This window comes from Pipistrellus kuhlii, unplaced genomic scaffold, assembly GCF_014108245.1.
Source record: "Pipistrellus kuhlii isolate mPipKuh1 unplaced genomic scaffold, mPipKuh1.p scaffold_m20_p_4, whole genome shotgun sequence".
NCBI classification, from domain to species: domain Eukaryota; kingdom Metazoa; phylum Chordata; class Mammalia; order Chiroptera; family Vespertilionidae; genus Pipistrellus; species Pipistrellus kuhlii.
The window spans coordinates 627,966-651,357 of NW_023425540.1; the positions used below are offsets into that span (position 1 = coordinate 627,966).

General features: G+C 66.7%; 1 protein-coding gene across 1 annotated transcript in view; it reads right to left on the reverse strand.

Moving 5' to 3' along the window:
• The window catches only part of IL31RA (interleukin 31 receptor A), a 28,622-nt gene extending 6,346 nt beyond the window's left edge, over positions 1–22,276 (reverse strand). The window contains exons 1-11 of the mRNA XM_045571489.1: positions 21,809–22,276; positions 15,021–15,150; positions 14,505–14,625; positions 11,161–11,330; positions 10,065–10,216; positions 9,413–9,575; positions 5,761–5,840; positions 4,339–4,555; positions 2,232–2,414; positions 1,624–1,725; positions 892–1,038 (exon numbers count right to left, since the gene is read on the reverse strand). Of these exons, the coding sequence (XP_045427445.1) occupies positions 892–1,038; positions 1,624–1,725; positions 2,232–2,414; positions 4,339–4,555; positions 5,761–5,840; positions 9,413–9,575; positions 10,065–10,216; positions 11,161–11,330; positions 14,505–14,625; positions 15,021–15,075 (1,390 nt within the window). The 5' untranslated portion in view covers positions 15,076–15,150; positions 21,809–22,276. The remainder of the gene's footprint in view (positions 1–891; positions 1,039–1,623; positions 1,726–2,231; positions 2,415–4,338; positions 4,556–5,760; positions 5,841–9,412; positions 9,576–10,064; positions 10,217–11,160; positions 11,331–14,504; positions 14,626–15,020; positions 15,151–21,808) is intronic.
• Positions 22,277–23,392: the final 1,116 nt, after the last annotated feature.

A 23,392-nucleotide genomic window follows, 5' to 3' on the forward strand; every position in this document is an offset into this window, starting at 1 on the left:
CACGTCCACACACGGTCCCAGCGGCCAGGCCACGGCGGGCACAGCCCACAGCCGGAGGGTGAGCCGGCTGGGGCGTCCCCGAGTGGCCTCAGCGGGAGGGCAGGGCTAGTGCCCCCAGGGCCCCCGGGGGGACAGGAAGGTGTGCAGGAGCAGGAGGCCCAGCAGGCCATGGTCTGCGACTGGCGAGCCAGGCGGGAACGCGGCCAGGAGTGCCCCGTCTGAGCCGGACAGCAACCGGACTGACCCGGTTCCCACAGACCCACAGGGACCGACCCGCCCTCTCACCCGATTCCAGACCCTCCCGGGGGGGCCCAGGAGCCGGGGACACGGGAGGAGGCGGCCCTCCCGGGGGGGGCCCAGGAGCCGGGGACACGGGAGGAGGCGGCCCTCTTGGGGGGGGGCCTGGGAGCCGGGGACGCGGGGGTGGGGGGCTCGGGAGCCGGGAACGCGGGGGTGGCGGCCCCCGGGGGGGCCCAGGAGCTGGGGACGCGGGGGTGGCGGCCCCCCAGAGGGGCCCGGGAGCCGGGGACGCGGGAGGAGGCGGCCCCCCACCCGGAGGGCCCGGGAGCCGGGGACATGGGAGGAGGTGGCCCTCTTGGGGGGCCCGGGAGCCGGGGACGTGGGGGGTGGCGGCCCCCCGGGGGGGCCCAGGAGCGGGGGACGCGGGGGTGGCGGCCCCCGGGGGGGCCCGGGAGCCGGGGACGCGGGGGTGGCGGCCCCACAGGGGGGCCCGGGAGCCGGGGACGCGGGAGGAGGCGGCCCCCCCGGGGGGGCCCAGGAGCCGGGGACGCGGGAGGAGGCGGCTCCCCCCCCGGGGGGGCCCGGGAGCCGGGGACGCGGGGGTGGCGGCCCCCCCCGGGGGCCCGGATCCGGCGGCCGGAGCCCGCTTACCCAGCACCGCGCTGCCCTCGGCCTGGTAGAACACGGTGTAGCTGCAGATGAAGCCGTGTCGCTGGTGCTTGGGAACCTCCTCCCACACGATGGAGACGGTTGTCACGCCGATGCCCTCCGCCCTGGGCACGGGGCCTGCTGCCGGGACTGGAGGGGGAGAGGCCGTGAGCCCAGCCGGCCCCCCGCGCCCCGCCCCCCTCGGGGCCTGCCGGCCTCAGACCCGCGCCGGCGTGGGGGGTGGATCAGCCCCGGGGGACTGTTCGCTGGGCTCGGCGTCTGAAGAGGGAAGGACTTTCTCACGGCCTCACTCCGACCCACACCCAGCCCCGCGCCTCCCGTCGGTCCCGCCGTACCAGACGGGGACGAGCCCGCCCTGGCCGCAGGAGGACGCAGATCCCACGGGGCCCTGGGAGATGGTGGCTCCCAGAAAGACACAGCCACGTCTGGGAGGCCGGCCGGGAAGACCCAGCTTCCTGCTGTACAATTCAAGAGCGTCTGTATCCGGCCGGTGGCTCAGTGGCCGAGCGCCGACCTGTGAACCAGGAGGTCCCGGTTCCATTCCCGGCCGGGCAAATGCCAGGCTGTGGACTCCACCCCCCAGTGGGGGCGTGCAGGAGGCATGATTCTCTCTCACCGCTGATGTTTCTCTCTCCCTCTCCTTCCTCTCTGAAATGGGCTGCGGCTGGACAGGCCCCAGTGCCCCCCCGCCCCCCGCCACCCCCGCACACCCACCGCCTTCCCTGGCGTAGGCCTGGACGGAACACGGCTGGCCCACGCGGTCTTGCCACAGTGGGTACACTGAGATGTTGTAGCACTGGAGGGGCGCTAGCTCATCTGCAACGGAGGAAAGGAGCGTTACCGGCCGGGCCTGGCGCAGGGAGCACGCCGGCCTGGAGGTGCGGCCTGAGGCTCACGCCAGCTCTCCCGTTCCCTCGCGCCCACGTCTGGACGGTGGGGAGTTAGGGCGGAGGGCCTCGCATCGACTCCTGTCCTAACATTGCTAAACTGATCCTTAGAACGAAAGCTGCCCCTCTGACAGAGCGACGGCCCCCGGGAGAGACGTGAGGCAGCCCCCCGGCCCCCCGCCCCCCGGGCCCCCCGCCCCCCGGCCCAGCTGAGGCTGGGGGCCCACCCGGACGCCTGGGCCCGGGTCTCGGCCCGCGTCCGGCAGGTGGAGGTCTCCCCGCGGACGGTGACGCATGAGGAGCTCGGGCTGATGGATGGGCGGCGCCGGCCTCGCTCACGTCCGCTCACTCAGGGGCCGCCCTGAGGGTGTGCCTGCTCGGACCCCTGGCCCCCGCCCTCCGCCTGAGCCGCTCCCAGGAGGCCGGGCCGGCTACCTTGCCGGATCGTCCAGTTCCTGGCCCCGGTCACCGCCTCCCAGGACGGGGCGGGGGGCTCGGCGTCCACGTCCGGGAGCCACTCCACCATCCACGCGTCCACGTGCGGCGCGGAGCTCTGCCACGCCACCGCCAGCCCGGCCTGCGAGAGGCCGGCCTGCACGGCCTGGACGCCCCGGAACGCTGTGGACAGAGGGGGCCGGCCTCGGGATGTGCTCCCGCCGCCACCGCCCGCCGCCCCGCCCCTCAGCGCCCCTGCACCCGCCGCCCCGCACCCCGCACCCCGCACCCCCGCCGCCCCGCCGCCCCGCCCCTCAGCGCCCCTGCACCCGCCCCTCAGCGCCCCTGCACCCGCCGCCCCGCCCCTCAGCGCCCCTGCACCCCGCACCCCCGCCGCCCCGCCCCTCAGCGCCCCTGCACCCCGCCGCCCCGCACCCCCATCGCCCCGCACCCTCAGCACCCCCACACCCCGCCGCCCCGCACCCCCACACCCCGCCGCCCCCTCAGCACCCCTGCACCCCGCCGCCCCGCACCCCCGCCGCCCCGCCCCTCAGCGCCCCTGCACCCGCCGCCCCGCACCCCGCACCCCGCACCCCGCCGCCCCGCCCCTCAGCGCCCCTGCACCCGCCGCCCCGCACCCCCGCCGCCCCGCACCCCCGCACCCCGCACCCCGCCGCCCCGCCCCTCAGCGCCCCTGCACCCGCCGCCCCGCACCCCCGCACCCCCGCCGCCCCGCACCCCATCGCCTCGCACCCTCAGCGCCCCTGCACCCCTCCGCCCCGCACCCCCGCACCCCGCACCCCGCCGCCCCCGCCCCTCAGCGCCCCTGCACCCCGCCGCCTCGCACCCCCATCGCCCCGCACCCCCAGACCCCTGCACACCCACCGCCTCGCACCCTCGCCCCCTCAGCGCCCCGCACCCGCGCCCGGGGCAGCGGGGGCTCGGCCTCCTGCAGACCCCGTGTGCTGCCCTCCCCCTCAGGTCCCTCCTCGCACCTCCCTCCGATGACCAGGCGCCTCTGACCTCGGTTCCCCCCAAACCCCTCGCTGCCGCGCTGAGGCCGAGGACTCGCCTCGCAGGGCCCTCAGTCACAGGGACGCCCGCGGCCAGAGCGAGCCTGAGGCTCCGGAGCTGGGGTGGTGGACAGGGCACCGGTGCCCACTGCCCAGGCTGCCCACACCCGCCTCGAACCCGCCTCCGGGGAGACCTCATCTGCCCCAGGAAGACACGCATCCAAGGCCCCCGGTGCCGCCCGGGACCTGCCCGCCATGCGGGACGCGCTGCCGGGAGCAGGCCGCGAGGACCCTGCCCCAGAGGCGCTGAGCCCTGGCTTCCAGCCCGGCCGGGGGTCAGAGTTCACTCCAGCCCAGCCGGGGGTCAGAGTTCACTCCAGCCCGGCCGGGGGTCAGAGTTCACTCCAGCCCGGCCGGAGGTCAGAGTTCACTCCAGCCCGGCCGGGGGTCAGAGTTCACTCCAGCCCGGCCGGGGGTCAGAGTTCACTCCAGCCCAGGCCGGGGGTCAGAGTTCACTCCAGCCCAGGCCGGGGGTCAGAGTTCACTCCAGCCCGGCCGGGGGTCAGAGTTCACTCCAGCCCGGCTGGGGGTCAGAGTTCACTCCAGCCCGGCCGGGGGTCAGAGTTCACTCCAGCCCAGGCCGGGGGTCAGAGTTCACTCTGTCTATTGAAAGTGCTGTGAGCACCAGAGGGAGACCGCCCAGGTGTGTGCCTCGCCTCACCCCCCACTGCCCACCGCCCACCGCCCACCCCCCACCCCCCACCGGCCACTGCCCACAGCCCACCACCCACCACCCACCGCCCATCCTCACCCCCCACTGCCCACCGCCCACCCCCCACCCCCCGCCGCCCATTGCCCACAGCCACTGCCCACCACCACCACCACCACCAGGGTCTTCAGAACCAGAGCCCGCCCTGGAAGAGCAGGAGAGGGGGCTCCCGTCACACCCCCCAGAGCTCTGGCACTGCAGCCGGGTGAGGGTGGGGTTTGGTGGGGGGTGTGACTCCTCTCCTCCAGGGCTGTGAGCCCAGCAGCCTCTGCTCCACCGGCCCCCTGACCCCTGACCCCTGACCCCTGGCAGCGGCTGCACTCACCCTCCTCGGTGGCGGCCGGGACCCGCAGGGAGGCGGGCGGGCTCTGGCCCAGCGAGTTGGCGGCCACCACCCACACCCGGTAGGCCTGGGCGCCCAGCGTCAGCGCCAGCTGCGGGCGGCTGGTGGTCACGGTCTCGGTGAGGTTGGTGGTGTTTTCCGGGAAGAACCAGACCTGGTAGCTGAGCGCTCGCTCCAGGGCCCTCTGAGCGCGGGGAACCTAGTTTGTTGCCAAAACAAGGGAAAGGCCGGAGCCGGGGCGGATGGTGAGGGGGCGGGTGAACAACACGAGGCAGGTGCCCTCCCGGGGAGCAGCGCCACACGGCGACTTCACCCCCAGGGCCCGAGAGGGGGTGCTGGCCGCGGCGTCAGCGCTAAGGGGCCTCGCGCCGGAGGCTGGCGGGTGCAGGCCAGGGAGCAGCGCCGTCTCCTGTCGCTGTGTCTCCCTCCATCCCACACGGACACAGAGCCGCCAGGACTGTCCTGGTCGTGGTCACTGCTGGCCTGGGCCTCCTATCTCCACCCCCGGGCACCCAGCACCCAGCACCCCGCTCCATGGCTGCCCTCTCAGGCCAAGTCCCGGGTGAGAGGCCCAGCTGTGCCTCTGCCTGCGGGTGGCCCTGAACTCCCACTGGAGGCCGGTGCCTCTGCTAATGCCTCTGCACCGCCCGACAGAGGGACAGGCCTGGATGCAGCCCCAGGACCTGCAAGGTGACCCTAACCCGATCCCTAACCCTAATCCTAACAAACCCTAACTAACCCTAGCCCTGTAACACTATACTTAACCCTAACTAACCCTAACCTAACCAACCCTAATCCTAACCCTGTAACATATCCCTAACCCTAACTCTAACCCCAACCTAACCCTAACTAACCCTAACCCTGTAACATATCCCTAACCCTAACTCTAACCCCAACCTAACCCTAACTAACCCTAACCCTGTAACATATCCCTAACCCTAACTCTAATCCTAACTGACCCTAACCCTGTAACCCTATCCCTAACCCTAACCCTGTAACACTATCCTATCCCTAACCCTAACCTGATCCCTATCCCTAACCCTAACTAACCCTAATAACCTTAACCAACCCTAACCCTGTAACCCTATCCCTAACCCTAACCCTAACCCCAACCTAACCCTATCCCCAACCCTAAGCCTAACCCTAACCCTAACCCTAACCCTAACTAACCCTAACCCTAACCCTAATCCTAGCCCTACCTGTAACACTAACCCTAATCCTAAATCCTAATCCTAGCCCATAAGGTGACCTACAGGCTCTGAGCAGGGAAACCCCTGGGAAGTCTGGGGCATCATAAAGCCTCTTGGGCAGGAAATTCGGGAGGTCAAAGTCCAAGAATCACAGCTCTGGCGGCAGAGCCCCAGGTTATGAAGACACGGAGACTGAAGGCCCCAGAGCTCTCACCTTCCACAGCAGCCTCACTGGGCGGCTCCCGTCCTCCTGAGCCGGTCCCAGCACCCTCCACAGGTCCAGGCCCAGGGGAACTGCGGGGAGCAGACAGGCTGGGCACGGGGAAGGGGGGGAGGGAGAGGGAGAGGGGGAGGGAAAGAGAGGGAGAGGGAAAGGGAGAGGTGGGGGGAAGAAGAGGAGGTAACGGGGAGGGAGTGCTTGGGGAGGCAGCGGGATCAGTGCTGCCCAACAGTGAGGTGGGAACGGCGTGGCTGCGGGACTGGAATCAGCCCAAGGAAAACACGCCACCGGCTGGTTCTGTGACTTCCTGCGAGCTCAGGGGGAAGGCTCTGTGACTTCCTGGGAGCTCAGGTAGAAGGCTCTGTGACTTCCTGGGACCTCAGGGGAAAGGCTCTGTGACTTCCTGGGAGCTCAGGGGGAAGGCTCTGTGACTTCCTGGGAGCTCAGGGGGAAGGCTCTGTGACTTCCTGGGAGCTCAGGGGGAAGGCTCTGTGACTTCCTGGGAGCTCAGGGGGAAGGCTCTGTGACTTCCTGGGAGCTCAGGTAGAAGGCTCTGTGACTTCCTGGGAGCTCAGGTAGAAGGCTCTGTGACTTCCTGGGAGCTCAGGGGGAAGGCTCTGTGACTTCCTGCCTGTGAGCTCAGGGGGAAGGCTCTGTGACTTCCTGGGAGCTCAGGGGGAAGGCTCTGTGACTTCCTGCCTGTGAGCTCAGGGGGAAGGCTCTGTGACTTCCTGGGAGCTCAGGTAGAAGGCTCTGTGACTTCCTGCGAGCTCAGGTAGAAGGCTCTGTGACTTCCTGGGAGCTCAGGGGGAAGGCTCTGTGACTTCCTGGGAGCTCAGGGGAAGGCTCTGTGACTTCCTGCCTGTGAGCTCAGGGGAAGGCTCTGTGACTTCCTGGGAGCTCAGGGGGAAGGCTCTGTGACTTCCTGCCTGTGAGCTCAGGGGGAAGGTGCAGCCACCCCCGTGGAACAGAGCACAGGGCTCGGTTCAGATGATGCGCCATTTCATGTCTGAGCGTCTGCCGCAGCCCCTGGTCGCCTGACGGCGCACAGGGGAGCGAAGACTGCGAGGGCCGATGGAGCAGTGCTCCCAGCTGAGGGCCGGTGGGGCTCCCCGCACAGCCTGCAGGGCTGACGCCAGGAGGCGCCCCGTCTCCACGGCTGGAACCAGCCCGCTGTCCCTGCCAAGACCACTGCTGCTCTGTCTTCAGTTCAATCTGGCAGACGCATCGCAGTGGAATGCAGATGAGCTCACACGTGAAGCCCAACAGTTCCAGCTCCTCCCACGGCCCACGGCCCAGCCGCTGGCTGTGCCCACTTTGTCTGCGTGGACAGTAGGAGGAGGACACCGCCTGGGCCACAAGCTCATAGCAGTAAAGCAGTGGACTATGTCACGTGTCATGCAGGAGATCTGCACCTGCTTCCACATGGGTAAAAGCCGGAGCACGCAATGTGCTGAAATCCACACGGACACAGGCAGTGCTTCACTTGGAAATCCCAAACTATTACAGAGGTCTGAGGTGCTGGCTTCCCCTGTGAGAACTGCAGCGTGCAGGACACGGGGAGGGCATTGCTGGGGGGAGGGGTGGGAAAACACAGGCACGGGCTCCGTGGCTGCGTGGTGGGTGTGCCCACTGTGTGAGCCCAGGACCCAGACAGCAGCTTGCTGGGCGGCCTCTCCCACGGCGACAGCTGCAGCCCGGCCGGCTGCCAGGCCGTCTGGATCCTGGCCGTCCACCCGCGGCTCAGGCGGACGCCAGAGGCCGGCCAGACTGCGATGCACTAGCGGGAGGCTGAGCCACACGGGCCAGGAGGTCACGGGAGCCGTGGCAACTACGGGAGGAGGCAGGCCGTGCAGACAAGGCCCCGAGGGAACCTGGCCTCCAGGCGGCCAGCCCCACAGTGCGGCCAGCGGGGACCAAGGAAACCACCCCGAGGACACCCGGACTCCCGTCCTGTCTCCATGGAAACCACCCCAAGGACACCCGGACTCCCGTCCTGTCTCCATGGAAACCAACCCGAGGACACCCGGACTCCCGTCCTGTCTCCATGGAAACCACCCCAAGGACACCGGACTCCCGTCCTGTCTCCATGGAAACCACCCCAAGGACACCGGACTCCCGTCCTGTCTCCATGGAAACCACCCCAAGGACACCTGAACTCCCATCCTATCTCCATGGAAACCACCCCAGGACACCCGGACTCCCGTCCTGTCTCCATGGAAACCACCTAGAGGACACCGGGACTCCTGTCCTGTCTCCATGGAAACCACCTAGAGGACACCCGGACTCCTGTCCTGTCTCCATGGAAACCACCTAGAGGACACCCGGACTCCTGTCCTATCTCCATGGAAACCACCTCAGGACACCCGGACTCCCGTCCTGTCTCTATGGAAACCACCCCAGGACACCCAGACTCCCGTCCTGTCTCCAGGGAAACTGTCCTGACCAGCCAGGACTCCAGCCCCGAGAAACTCGCATTCGTCCATCACACGCCGGCCGGCTGCCGGCCGGGTCAGCCCGCAGGCTCCCGGTTTACAGAGCGGCACACCCCGGGGCCTCTGAGCAGCTGCATCCCACTCCCCTGCAAACAGGGCCTCCGGGAGGGCCCAGTGATACGGGAGCCTGGCGTTCCTGGGTGGCGCACTCTCTGAGCCAGCACAGAAGCGGGTGCCTGGACGGGCTCCGCTCCTCGCGTGGAGAGGGGCCGCAGCACGGAGGCTCCGGACAGCCAGGCCGGGGTCCCAGCGGGCCCAGCGATGGCACCCCAGCCAGCTGTCCTCCTCCCTCCGTCACGGGGGGCGCCCTCCCGCCCCAGCCAGCCCCGCCCTCACGCTGGGGGCCGGAGCTCCGGGGCTGCAGTGCCGCCTGGGGTTGTCACAGGAGGTTGTGAATATTACACCGCCCGCTACGGCGAGGCCTTTCCCCAGAGAACCCGCTGTGCCGGCTCCCGCCTTCCTTCGGGACAGAAAGCCACTTCGGGGGCTGACGCCCCGGGGCCCGGCTCACGGGACAGAAAGCCACTTCGGGGGCTGACGCCCTGTGGCCGGGGAGACCCTGCCAAGGACAAGCCCGGACACCCCGGCTCCGGGACTGGAGTTCCCCGGTCCCTGACCGCCCACCCGGGCAGGTCCACCCAGGCAGGTCCACCCGGGCAGGTCCACCCGGGGCAGGTCCACCCGGGCAGGTCCACCCGGGGCAGGTCCACCCGGGGCAGGTCCACCCGGGGCAGGTCCACCCGGGCAGGTGGAGGGCACCACCCATCCCGGGCAGGTCCACCCAGGCAGGTCCACCCGGGCAGGTCCACCCGGGCAGGTGGAGGGCACCACCCACCCCGGGCAGGTCCACCCGGGCAGGTTCACCTGGGCAGGTCCACCCGGGCAGGTCCACCCGGGCAGGTGGAGGGCACCACCCACCCCGGGCAGGTCCACCCGGGCAGGTCCACCCGGGCAGATCCACCCGGGCAGGTGGAGGGCACCACCCACCCCGGGCAGGTCCACCCGGGCAGGTCCACCGGGGCAGGTCCACCCGGGGCAGGTCCACCCGGGCAGGTGGAGGGCACCACCCATCCCGGGCAGGTCCACCCGGGCAGGTCCACCCGGGCAGGTCCACCCGGGCAGGTGGAGGGGCCGAGGGGCCGGGCACTCGCCTTCCTCGGTGGTTCCTCTGTGCACTGGGCTCCAGGCGCTCCAGAAGGGGGACTGCTGGACCGCACAGCTCAGCGCCACCTCGTACTCCGTGAGGGCCTGCAGCCCCGTGAGGTTGGAGGTGTGGGTGTTTCTCTCGGCCTCCACTTTGAAGCTGACTTGCATCTACAAGGCAGAGACGACTTTGAGCTGGTGGAGCCCTGTTATCTTTCCCTTTCTCTCCTTCACTCCGACCCTCTCTCGGCTTACAGAACCGGTGGCGTTCGATCCCGAATCCGACCCTTTCCCATCTGCGCGGTCCACAGAGGAACCTCCCAGGCCGGGCCGTTCGCGCCCAAACCGGAGGCGCCGTCAGGGTTTGAACTGAGGCCCGAAAGGAGCTCACAGTGTTGAGTGGACAACGACATCTGTTAATGCATACTATGTTCTGTTCGCTCTGCGAAATGTGTGCTTTATATCACAGCTTCATAAAGTGGAAAAGGAAGGAGCCATGCCCCAGCCTCTCTGGCAGGTGCTCAGGACGCGGGCGCCTGGGGTGAGACGCTCCCCCCGAAGGGCGGGCGGAGGGCGTGGAGAGGAGAGAGCGTGTCCAGCTGGACGGCAGCGTCAGGCAGCCCTGCTCTGGGCCCCGGACGGAACACCGGCACGACTCACCCAGTGGGTGCTGTTCGCCATCCTGAACCGAAGCCGGCATTTTAACGGGGACGAGGCTGGGGCCAGCTTAGGCTTGACCCATTGTATCTGAAGCATCCGTTTGACAGCCACAACTGGTGTCACACTGGAAATCACTGGTGCTTCCATTTTTGCTGAAAATAAAAACCACAGATTTGCAAGTCAGAACGTGCTCATGACATCTACCCCAAACTGGACAATGCACCCGGGAGGGAGATGCTGGCGCGCGGTCTGTTAGTGAGTGGATGGGGGGACAGCTGCATCTCTGCTGGTCTCGGTAGTTTCCTGAGGCCCCTGAGGGCAGAGTGACCGAGTGAGCATGTGTCAGTGGCTTCCACACCTGCCATTTGCTCTCCAAAAAGCCTCACTCGTTGCAGCTCCATCCTCATCGAGTCAGCTCCTCCGACCACCTCCCACATGCTGGATGCACTGCTAAGAAGGTCAGGCTGGGATTGGGAAGCTAACACTCTCCTGGGAACCCAGCTGGAATTCACTGGCGCCCACTCCAAAATCCCCACCCTTCCCACGAACCCAGCCCTCCCGCCGGCTGGGCGTGTCACCCGGGAGCCGTGTCATCCGTGTCATTAATTTTCACCGTCGGAACTGCTGAGAGAAGCATGTATACTGAGTGATGTCAGCAAAACGATGGCGAGGAAATCCCCCAAGGTTCTGTTCCCCCATAGAAACACGAAAAACAAACACACACCCCAGAGAGCACTCAGCGGATCTGGTCGGAGCCCTGGAAACAGCAGAGGTTTGTTCGCAGCAGCCAAATGCATACCCGATCGAGAAAAAGTCCCCTCGCCCTGGCCGGCGCGCTCAGTGGATAGAGCGCCAGCCCATGGACCGAAGAGTACCGGGTACGATTCCGGTCAAGGACATGTACCTCCGTTGCAGGCAACCCCAGCCCCATGCGGAAGGCAGATAGATGGGTCTCTCCCACACCGATGTTTCTGTCTCTCCCCGCTTCCGCTCTCTCTGAAAGTCAGCGGTGAAAAATGCTGCAGGAGAGGATGAACCACAAAGGGGGAGGCGGGTCTCTGGGAAGCGAGCAGGAAAGACGTCCAAGGACACGTACCTACGGCAGCTAAGGACCAGCGTGTCACGTCCGACGCCGCGGTCCCGTCCGCGTTCTGAGCCTCCACTTGGATGGTGTAAACGTCCGGGAGGGTTATCGGGGGAAAGAAGGAGCAGGACGTGGGAGTCTCGCTTGCAGGGTGACAAGTGTCGTTTTTCTTTCCGAAAGAGCTTTGAGGAAAAAGCGGGTCGATGTGAGCTCGTTCAGCAGTGTGGAAGCCTAGCCAGACTCACCGTGCGAAGGGCATATTTCTTGGTTCCGTCTGGGTTTCTCTGGAGAACTGTGAGACCAGAAGGTGTGACTCCCTCTCCCCAGGCCTCCCTCCCTCCCGGCGAGATGCAGCTCGCTGCGCCTGCCGCCCAGGCTGAGCCGCGGAGACCGCCCTGGTCTCGCGTTGGCCACGGCGAGGACTGGGCCCCAGGACCCCAGAACCACCCTGAGAACCGCTTCCTAACAGAACAGACCCGAGAGTTTGTGAAATGAGTGATGGAGACACTTCACTAGGATGTAAACAATGGCTTTCAACACACCTGCATCTGTTCACACAGAAAGAGGCCCACACTCTACTACTGGCGAGAAAGAGCAGGATTCGTGTTACCTGCCAAATAGTCACATTTAGATCGACTCGTGCATTGACATCACTGTTCTCAGAGGGCGCCGGAAAGGTCTTTGTCAAAACACTAACGCTGTCACTTTTGGTGATGGGATTTGGGGTGATTTTTTTTTTTTTTTTTTTAATATTCTTTATGTTTTTCAGATCAAATTTTTTACCAGAGGTATATACTGTTTTCAGGAAACTCATTGAAGTATTTTCCAAGACAGATCACTGAAATCCTGCCCAGCGCCAAAACCGGTGTGGCTCAGTGGATAGAGCATCGGCCTGTGGACTGAAGGGTCCCGGGTTCGATTCCGGTCAAGGGCATGTACCTTGGTTATGGGCACATCCCCAGTGCGGGGTGTGCAGGAGGCAGCTGGTCGATGTTTCTCTCTCATCGATGTTTCTAACTCTCTCTCCCTCTCTCTTCCTCTCTGTAAAAAATCAATAAAGCATATTTAAAAATAAAATAAAATAATAAAATAAAATAAAATAAAATAAGCCCGCACGCACGCGCACACACACCGGCAGGATCCCCTGCCCCGGTGCAGCTCTAGCCACGAGGTCCGGGTTTGGCAGGAGACGGACGAGGCTGAGGCCAGTGAGCACGGAAGGTGGTAAGCCACGTGGACCTGGTCGCTGGGCCTGCCCAGGGGCTGGTGAACCACAGCCGGGAGGTCAGAGGCAGCCACCACGGTCCTGCGTGGCCCTAGGCCAAGACCGGCTCCCCGTGGCCGAACGGTCAGGGAGAGAGTGGAAGACGAGATTCCGTGGCCTGTGGAGGTGTGCATGGCGTGCACGTCCCGTGTCCCGTGAGGTGTTGTTGGAAACAGTGTGCGCGGCTCTCCCGCTGGGAAGGCGGCCGGTCTGGGAGAGGCGCCTCCCTCGGAGCCAAGGACCTGCTCTCGCCTCTCGGGCCCTGCTGGGCCCTGTGACACCTGCCACCGCCACCGCCACCCACAGGGCCGCCAGGCACTGCCCCTCTTCTGCACAGCACAAGGGGCTCCCCTCGCCTCACCGGGACCCATTTTAAGGAGCGAGAGAGAGGAGCAGACAGGAGCTCTTGCATTTAAACACCAAACAGAACAGAGCTGGCACCTCTAGGCTCACTTTGAAGTGGAAAAAACAGACAGACCACCTGGCTCCTAACTGCCCACCTGCCTGCCTGATCTCCTCTAACTGCCCACCTGACTGCCTGATCACCCCTAGCTGCCCACCTGCCTGCCTGATCACCCCTAGTCGCCCACCTGCCTGCCTGATCACCCCTAGCCGCCCACCTGTCTGCCTGAACACCCCTAGCCGCCCACCTGCCTGCCTGATCACCCCTAGCTGCCCACCTGCCTGCCTGATCACCCCTAGTTACCCACCTGCCTGCCTGATCACCCCTAGCTGCCCACCTGCCTGCCTGACCACCCCTAGCTGCCCACCTGCCTGCCTGATCACCCATAGCTGCCTACCTGCCTGACTGATCACCCCTAGCTGCCCACCTGCCTGCCTGATCACCCCTAGCTGCCTACCTGCCTGACTCATCACCCCTAGTTACCCACCTGCCTGCCTGATCACCCCTAGCCGCCCACCTGCCTGCCTGATCACCCCTAGCTGCCCACCTGCCTGCCTGATCACCCATAGCTGCCTACCTGCCTGACTGATCACCCCTAGCTGCCCACCTGCCTGCCTGATCACCCCTAGCTGCCTACCTGCCTGACTCATCACCCCTAGTTACCCACCTGCCTGCCTGATCACCCCTAGCTGCCCACCTGCCTGCCTGATCACCCCTAGCTGCCCACCTGCCTGCCTGATCACCCCTAGCTGCCCACCTGCCTGCCTGATCACCCCTAGCTGCCCACCTGCCTGCCTGATCACCCCTAGCTGCCCACCTGCCTGCCTGATCACCCCTAGTTACCCACCTGCCTGCCTGATCACCCCTAGCTGCCCACCTGCCTGCCTGATCACCCCTAGCTGCCCACCTGCCTGCCTGATCACCCATAGCTGCCTACCTGCCTGACTGATCACCCCTAGCTGCCCACCTGCCTGCCTGATCACCCCTAGCTGCCTACCTGCCTGACTCATCACCCCTAGTTACCCACCTGCCTGCCTGATCACCCCTAGCTGCCCACCTGCCTGCCTGATCACCCCTAGTTACCCACCTGCCTGCCTGATCACCCCTAGCTGCCCACCTGCCTGCCTGATCACCCCTAGCTGCCCACCTGCCTGCCTGATCACCCCTAGCTGCCCACCTGCCTGCCTGATCACCCCTAACCACCTCTGCCTCGGCCTCCGCCATGACAGCCTCATTAGAAAGGACGTCCAGAAGGTTGTTTGGCTATCCGGTCTACTTAGCATATTATGCTTTCATTATTATAGGTTTTGTCATTTTTCTGACAGAATTTGGACAAGGGAGGCGTGAGGCCGTGAAAACTGGACTTCGTCCCGGTGGTTACTGATGACAGGGCCACACCGCGAGCTGGGGCGGAAAGGCACCCTCCCTCCACCCGAGCCCGGAGAAGGAAAGCTCTACCACACGTTCCAGGAGGAGGGACGCCGCTGGAGACAGTACACGGACAGACCGGTCCTCCGTGCGTGTGCCCGGACAGCGGTCAGCCAGGCCGCAGCCGCCCCACCCCACCGTCAGCCGGGCTCAGCAGCCACGCCGGCCCCTGCGCCTGGATGCCCCGTGGCCCCCCAGAAGCCGGCCCTGAGAACCAGACGCCCCGAGCCCGCCTCCTCCCTCCCCCGCACACGGCCCTGCACGTACGTCCTCCGGACCCAGTACTGCGTGTGGCCGGCCGCCGGGTCGGGGCTCCAGGTGCAGGTGAAGTTCGTCCGATAGTAGAAGACGCAGGAGACGTTCTCGGGCTTGGCCGGCGGGGCTGAAACACAGACACACACACACACACACAGCTTCAGCGCGTGGGGACGGCAGCCCTGGGCGTGGGGAGGACGGCAGCGGACCTGGGCGGGGTGGTGAGCCGTGAGGGGTGGCATGTTCTCCTCACTGGCGATGGGAGTCTCACTCCGTCCCTTGGAAGATATGACAGGCCATCTTACCCCATTGGCACACGCATCCACACGCATCCACACGCATACACACGCATACACACGCATACACACGCATCCACATGCACGCGGCCAAACCCCCCATGCAGGGCCCTGAACCCCCTGTGCCCCTCCTGGGCCGGGGCCAGTGCCCCTCGGTCTCCCTGGGCAGCTCCCGCCCGGAGAAGGCAGTGGGACCCGCGCCGCCCAGCACCGCGCAGCCACCTACCTGCCCGGCCGCCGGGGCAGAGCAGCGGGAGCACCCACAGCGCCCAGGCCCACATGGCCCTGCGTCGGCGGCGAGGGCGGCCTGTCCTCGGTCCGTCAGCTGCTCCCGTGTCCGTTCAGCTAGCCTCGCTCTAGGCACAAACACATCCTGAGCCCTCGGTTTTTCAAACTTATTTCATTTCACTCGTTGGCTGTCCTCACACAGGCCCCTGGATACTCCCGCATCCACCCCGTCCACATCTGTTCCGTCCACAGTTCGTTCCACATGTGACATGGGGGGTGCTGGTCAGAGGATGCACTCCCGGGAGGAACGGGGGAGCTCCCTGGGGCTGAGCCTGTCCCAGCCTCGGCCTCGGCTCCCGGCCAAACGCACGGCTCACCGTTTCCCCAGCGCACCAGGTGCCTCCCGCCCCCGGCTCCGTCCCAGGGGCTCCTTCTGCCTCAGCGTCCTTCCCTGAGTCTCGGCAGGGGTCCCCCCTCCAGAGCCACCTCCTCCGGACACCTGCCTCCCCCAGCCCACCGAGAGGTGCTGCGGTCCGGGCCGCCCTGCCTGCCCCCTGCGCTGCAGGCCTGCACCCCAGGCGCGGGGCTCCCGCAGCACCTCCCACTCCCCTGGGGCCGACGCCGGGCGGGGCCTGTCTGTGGGTTCAGGGCACACGCCCGCCCAGCGGCGCCGTTAGGGAGAAGTGGGAGCACAGGGAGCCGCCCCGCGGCCGCCGGCTCTCGGAGGGAACAGCGTGTCCTCCACCCAGCGGCCGCCGGAGGGGCCTCCCAGCACGGGCAGAGTTTCCGGAGAAAACACGGAGGCGCCGTCCAATACGGACGAACGGAGAACGCCCGGGCAGCGTGAGGGCGCCACGGGAGCAGGGCCACGCCTGGGGAGCGGAGCCGGCCGCGCCTGCCTCAGACACGGGCTGTGCTGGCAGCGGCCACGTGCTGACTGAAACGAGTTTGAAGCCTGCAGGGAACAATTCCCCATTGTCCGCGGAGAAGAAGCGGCCTTTAACATGCACTGTGGGAGGACCAGCGTCTCCACCGCCTCATCACCGTCTCCCGTTCTCATCCGGGGCCAGAGACGCGCCCTCACAAGCCCTGGCACAGCGGGAGGGGCCTCGGGACTGAGCCAGGACGGAGCAGGAGGAGGACGGAGCCGGGAGGAGGACGGAGCAGGAGGAGGACTGAGCCGGGAGGAGGACGGAGCAGGAGGAGGACGGAGCCCAGAGGAAGATGGAAGGAGGATGGATCTGGGAGGAGGACGGAGCCCGGGGGAGGACGGAGCAGGAGGAGGACGGAGCAGGAGGAGGCCAGAGCCGGGAGGAGGATGGAGCCTGGAGGAGGATGGAGCTGGGAGGAGGATGGAGCCGGGACGAGGATGGAGCAGGAGGAGGCCAGAGCTGGGAGGAGGCCAGAGCTGGGAGGAGGACGGAGCCCGGAGGAGGACTGAGCTGGGAGGAGGATGGAGCAGGAGGAGGACGGAGCACGAGGAGGACGGAGCAGGAGGAGGACGGAGCTGGGAGGAGGATGGAGCAGGAGGAGGACGGAGCAGGAGGAGGACGGAGCAGGAGGAGGACGGAGCTGGGAGGAGGATGGAGCCGGGAGGAGGATGGAGCTGGGAGGAGGACGGAGCAGGAGGAGGGCGGAGCCCAGAGGAAGATGGAAGGAGGATGGATCTGGGAGGAGGACGGAGCAGGAGGAGGACGGAGCCCGGAGGAGGACTGAGCCGGGAGGAGGACGGAGCAGGAGGAGGACGGAGCAGGAGGAGGACAGAGCAGGAGGAGGACGGAGCCGGGAGGAGGACGGAGCAGGAGGAGGACTGAGCCGGGAGGAGGACTGAGCCCGGAGGAGGACGGAGCAGGAGGAGGACGGAGCAGGAGGAGGACGGAGCAGGAGGAGGACGGAGCAGGAGGAGGACGGAGCTGGGAGGAGGATGGAGCCTGGAGGAGGACTGAGCCGGGAGGAGGACTGAGCCCGGAGGAGGACGGAGCAGGAGGAGGACGGAGCAGGAGGAGGACAGAGCAGGAGGAGGACGGAGCAGGAGGAGGCCGGAGCAGGAGGAGGACGGAGCTGGGAGGAGGATGGAGCCTGGAGGAGGATGGAGCCGGGAGGAGGATAGAGCTGGGAGGAGGATGGAGCTGGGAGGAGGACGGAGCCGGGAGGAGGACGGAGCAGGAGGAGGACAGAGCAGGAGGAGGACGGAGCAGGAGGAGGACGGAGCAGGAGGAGGACAGAGCAGGAGGAGGACGGAGCAGGAGGAGGACGGAGCTGGGAGGAGGATGGAGCCTGGAGGAGGACTGAGCCGGGAGGAGGACTGAGCCCGGAGGAGGACGGAGCAGGAGGAGGACGGAGCAGGAGGAGGACAGAGCAGGAGGAGGACGGAGCAGGAGGAGGCCGGAGCAGGAGGAGGACGGAGCTGGGAGGAGGATGGAGCCTGGAGGAGGATGGAGCCGGGAGGAGGATAGAGCTGGGAGGAGGATGGAGCTGGGAGGAGGACGGAGCCGGGAGGAGGACGGAGCAGGAGGAGGACAGAGCAGGAGGAGGACGGAGCAGGAGGAGGACGGAGCCTGGAGGAGGATGGAGCCGGGAGGAGGATGGATCTGGGAGGAGGACGGAGCAGGAGGAGGCCGGAGCAGGAGGAGGACGGAGCCTGGAGGAGGATGGAGCTGGGAGGAGGCCGGAGCAGGAGGAGGACGGAGCAGGAGGAGGACGGAGCCGGGAGGAGGACGGAGCCGGGAGGAGGACGGAGCCGGGAGGAGGATGGAGCAGGAGGAGGACGGAGCAGGAGGAGGACGGAGCCTGGAGGAGGATGGAGCCGGGAGGAGGATGGAGCCAGGAGGAGGACGGAGCAGGAGGAGGACGGAGCAGGAGGAGGACGGAGCCTGGAGGAGGATGGAGCTGGGAGGAGGCCGGAGCAGGAGGAGGACGGAGCAGGAGGAGGATGGAGCTGGGAGGAGGCCGGAGCAGGAGGAGGACGGAGCCTGGAGGAGGATGGAGCCGGGAGGAGGATGGATCTGGGAGGAGGACGGAGCAGGAGGAGGACGGAGCAGGAGGAGGACGGAGCAGGAGGAGGATGGAGCTGGGAGGAGGCCGGAGCAGGAGGAGGACGGAGCAGGAGGAGGATGGAGCCGGGAGGAGGACGGAGCAGGAGGAGGATGGATCTGGGAGGAGGACGGAGCAGGAGGAGGACAGAGCCGGGAGGAGGACGGAGCCGGGAGGAGGACGGAGCCTGGAGGAGGATGGAGCTGGGAGGAGGATGGAGCCGGGAGGAGGATGGAGCAGGAGGAGGATGGATCTGGGAGGAGGCCGGAGCAGGAGGAGGACGGAGCAGGAGGACTGAGCTGGGAGGAGGATGGAGCAGGAGGAGGATGGAGCAGGAGGAGGATGGAGCTGGGAGGAGGCCGGAGCAGGAGGAGGACGGAGCAGGAGGAGGCCAGAGCTGGGAGGAGGACGGAGCCTGGAGGAGGATGGAGCCAGGAGGAGGATGGAGCCAGGAGGAGGATGGAGCTGGGGGGAGGATGGAGCCAGGAGGAGGACGGAGCAGGAGGACTGAGCTGGGAGAAGAATGGAGCAGGAGGAGGCCAGAGCCGGGAGGAGGACGGAGCCTGGAGGAGGATGGAGCTGGGAGGAGGATGGAGCCGGGAGGAGGATGGAGCAGGAGGAGGATGGAGCTGGGAGGAGGACGGAGCAGGAGGAGGCCGGAGCGGAGGCCATAGCTACGATTGATGAAGGAAAGCTTCCACACTCCGGAGCTACATGGGGATCCTGAGGCAGGTTTTGCATCTTTAAGACTTCAAAGATGTTGGATAAAATAAGTGTTGAATAAAACGCTGGTACCTAGAGTATTCTGAACGGGCTGTGATCTTTGCTTGCCTCCTGTCAGTGAGGCTGCGCTCCCATTATTTATGAAGTTTGAGAAGCGCCAGGCGGCGGTGAGGACGGGCGTGCCTGAGGGGGCTCTGGCGCGTGGGGCCGGACCTCCCCAAACCAGCTTGGCCTCGGCATCCTCCTCCCCGCCCAGGCGGTGGAGCCGCACGCTGCGTGGATAAAGAGGAGCCCGCCCCGCCCTGCTGGCCGCTCAGTGGTTAGCGCACAGCCCTGGCACCGCAGGGTGGCGGGTTCCATCCTAGTCAAGGGCACAGACCTGGGTTGTGGGTTCAATCCCAGCCCTGGTTGGGGTGCGTGTGGGAGGCGCCCATCGATGTGTCTCCCTCTCATCCCTGTTTCTCTCCACACACACCCCCGCCCCCTGTACTCTCTCTGAAAGTCACAGAAAACAAATGCCCTCAGGTGAGGAGCAGCCGGGAAAAGGGGCCTGGGCCTGTCCTCACGTCACTCCGGTCCAGTTTGTTTAGTTGTTTTTAAATGTATTTTTATTGATTTCAGCGAGGAAGGGAGAGGGAGAGAGATCAACGTGGCCTCCTGGTTCCCAGGCCTCGCTCAGCCCCTGAGCCACGCCGGCCCGGCTAGTCCGGCTTTTCACCAGGAGAAGGGGCGGAGGGCAGAGGGGATGGCACTGCACTGAGTCCCTGTGCGGGGGCTGAGGGTTAGGAGGGGAGGAGGCGGGAGCACCACAAGGTCACCCGGTGAGCGCTGAGCAGTGAGCCACGCACCGGCACTGGGGGCGCGGGGGTGCGGGGGGCCGTTACAGGGAAGCCAGCAGCACCTCCGCAATGTCCTCCACAGATGCTCCTGTGACCCCTGACCCTCTCATGCCCCCTGACCCTCACTGGCCAGAGGCAGACTGCCTGGAGGTGTAAATGTGAACCAGTGGGGTCCCCCAGGGACTCGCCAGAAGCTGAGTGTCTGGCAGAGCCGTGCCAGGCGGTTAGGCTGTGGGCTGATCCAGGAGGCGAGGTGGCTCCTGTGAGCAGGTCCCCTCGGCGCGGGAATGCGGCTGGGCGGTCAGCAGCGAGAGGAGCCGCATTGACCCCGGCCTCCCCCGGCCCGAGGACCAGCTCCTGAGCCCTCCGGAGGCCTCCTCTGACCCCTCATTAGGCAGCGGGAGGGCCTGGGGCCAGGAGCCGGCTCCGTGGCAGGTCTAAGCACATCCGTGTCTCCCTGTGCCGAGGTGACTCAGCCCCGCCCCCGGCCAGCCGCTCCGGGGGATTCATGCGAGTGGGCGGGCCCCGCCCCCGCTCCCCTCCGCAGTCATCGCTGAGACATCCCACTCGCAGCGCGGCTGAGTAACCCCTCATCCCACTCCCAGCGCGGCTGAGTAACCCCTCATCCCACTCCCAGCGCGGCTGAGTAACCCCTCATCCCACTCCCAGCGCGGCTGAGTAACCCCTCATCCCACTCCCAGCGCGGCTGAGCAACTCCCCTTCATCCCACTCCCAACGCGGCTGAGCAACTCCCCTTCATCCCACACCCAGCGCGGCTGAGCAACTCCCCTCATCCCACACCCAGCGCGGCTGAGTAACTCCCCTCATCCCACACCCAGCGCGGCTCTGAGTAACCCCTCATCCCACTCCCAGCGCGGCTGAGTAACCCCTCATCCCACTCCCAGCGCGGCTGAGTAACCCCTCATCCCACTCCCAGCGCGGCTGAGCAACTCCCCTTCATCCCACTCCCAACGCGGCTGAGCAACTCCCCTTCATCCCACTCCCAACGCGGCTGAGCAACTCCCCTTCATCCCACTCCCAGCGCGGCTGAGCAACTCCCCTTCATCCCACTCCCAACGCGGCTGAGCAACTCCCCTTCATCCCACTCCCAGCGCGGCTGAGCAACTCCCCTTCATCCCACTCCCAACGCGGCTGAGCAACTCCCCTCATCCCACTCCCAGCGCGGCTCTGAGTAACTCCCCTTCGGGGGAGGCTTTTCTTGCCGGCGCTCCGGGGAGCTGGGTCCGGGCCAGGAGCTGTGGCTGGAGGGGACCTGAGCCCACGGCACCCACGACGGTGGCCGTCCTTCCAGGGGCCAGCCCAGCAGCGGCCCCCGAGGAGGAGGACCGGAGAGAGACCCAGCGGTCCCGTCAGCTGTGGGGGCGGTGGACAGGGCAGGGAGGGAGCGGCAGGTTAACGTGCTGTTCCCACCCTGTCTCAGGCGGCCACGGCAACAGCAGCATGGCTACGTCCCTCCGGCCGCGCCTCCCGTCCTCGCCCTCCACACTATCCCTTCACCCGGACCCTCCCTGGGCGCTGGCTCGCTGATGTCACCGGCTCGGAAACAGAAATGCACTCGGCGGCCACCTGCACACAACGGCCTCGCTGACAGTGGCGGCAAGGCTGGCGCCAGTGCAAACACGAGGCTATGAAATGCTGATCACACGACACAGGTCACACCTCGCCCGGCTGAGTCCCGAGGAGGCCGTGTCCCGGCCACGCTGCAGGCACGGAGCAGGCCCACGGCTCAGGTGTGCCCAACACAGAGTGTGAGGGCGGGGCTGGGATTCAGACCACGACGCTCTCGCTCCGAAGCCTGCACTCTTCCCCCCAAACCGAGGGGTGACTTCCCACCCTCGGCCCCCCAACGCCAGGCACGGACACAGCGCACCCCTCCGTGCCTCCGGGCCTCATCTGCTCCAGCCCTGAGCGTCCAGCAGGGAAAGGCATTAGAGTCTGCATTTCCCCAGCCCCGACCTCTGACCCCGCCTCCACCCCAGCATTTTGAAATATTAGCTGCCCAAGGTTAGGTGCCCTGTACCTACCACCAACCGGTCTCTCCCACGGATCCTTCAGGAGTCTGGGTGTGCCCTCATTTCACTGAAGGATGCAGAAGACCCGTAACACAGAGAGAGGCCTCACCTGCCTGGGTTCGAGTCACCAGACGCGTGAACGTGAGCTGGGCACCCACCTGCCTGAGCCGTCCTGCAGGTCAGAGGACCGGCCCCGAAGGAGCCCTGGGTCCCCAGCGCCGCCAGACCTGGAGTCACACGCGAGAGACGCTGCCTGTCCGTGGGCTGGCCGGCCGGCCGGGACGCCTCTGCTTTTAAGCCCAGCCCAGTCCCACGAGGGCGCCTCCACGCTGCTGGGAAGAGGCGCATTATCCGCAGCGCGGAGCCGTCTGGGGGAGCGGCACGCGAAAGCACCCTGGGCGTGGCAGCGCCACGGGGACGGCCGCCCGTCCCTCCCGGGAGCAGCCCTCAGCTGGAAGCAATTGTGGTCCTGTCATCAGCTTCCCGCGCGGCGAGGCAGACAGGCGCTCACGCGAAGCCGTCCGTCACGCTGACTGTGCCTCGGGCGCTCACGGAAAGGAGGCTGAGCCCCCGCCTGGGCCCGGGCGGGGCAGCCAACCATCTTTACGTTAATGACCTTCACGCTGACGGTCTCGTGCCCGCGCCTCCACGGTCCAGGGGCACGGGTGATGGTTTTGCTCCCACTTTGCAGATGAGGAGACTGAGGCCAAAGCCATGGAGAACCTTGTCCAAAGCAAGCGCTGGAACCCAGGCAGCCGGGCCTGGAGCCGGCCTCCCGTAGGAACCGTGCGAGCGTGAAGCGCGGGACCCCTCTGGGCACGGCCGGCCACATCCCTCTGTGACTGACAGAGTCAGAGGGGAAAGCAGAGCAGGAAGGGCTCAGGCGGGAGCAGGAAGAAGCCCGCCCTGAGCTCTCAGACAGGTGTGCTTCGCCTCAGCGCGGGTTTGAGCCGGGGCGGAGGCGGGCGGGGCCGCGGCGAGGGCAGGGGCCGGGACGTCAGACACAGAGCCCGGGTGGCGGGCCAGGCGCAGCGGCCGGAGCGGGGTGCGTTTGCGATGCTGACAGGCACGCCGGACCCGGTGACGGTGCTGACGCACTGCCGTGCGTGAGGCGTGGGGAGCCTCCGGAGCTGACGTGGCCGCTGAGGAATGCCGGGGATTCCTGTCGGGCTGCGTGGAGGGCAGCGGCTGCCGGAGCGCAGATCCGCCGGGGGAGACCACCCCGCAGACAAGACTGGGAGGACGCCGTCCGCAGGGTGAGGACAGGCGGCAGGCCATCGCGGGGCCACGCCGCAGGCTGCACTCGGAGCCCCTGTGGCCCTGTGCGGAGCGCCCCCCAGCGGCCCCAGGAGCGGCGAGCGGTCAGGGTGACCGGCGCCTCCTCGGCGGGGCCTGAGCTGCGCTGTCTGGAGGAACAGAGCTTCCGGGGTTCGCTTCAGGCTGACAGTGCTGCGGCGTCCCCCGTGGGCCTCGTATGGCGTGGCCCTGGCCGGAGCGCCATGGGGAGAGATGGCCTGCAGGCCGAAGGGTCGCGGTTTTGATTCTCGATCCAGGACACACACCCCGGCTGCAGGTTCGATCCCTGGCCCCGGTCGGGTGGGAGGCAACCAATTGATGTGTTTCTCATTAGTGTCTCTCTCTCCCTCCTCCCTCCCTCCCGCTCTCTCTGTCCCTCTTCGGTGAGGGTTTTGAAAAGCGGCGTTTCTCCCTTCACACTCCGACTCTGAGCACCCGGGGGCCGG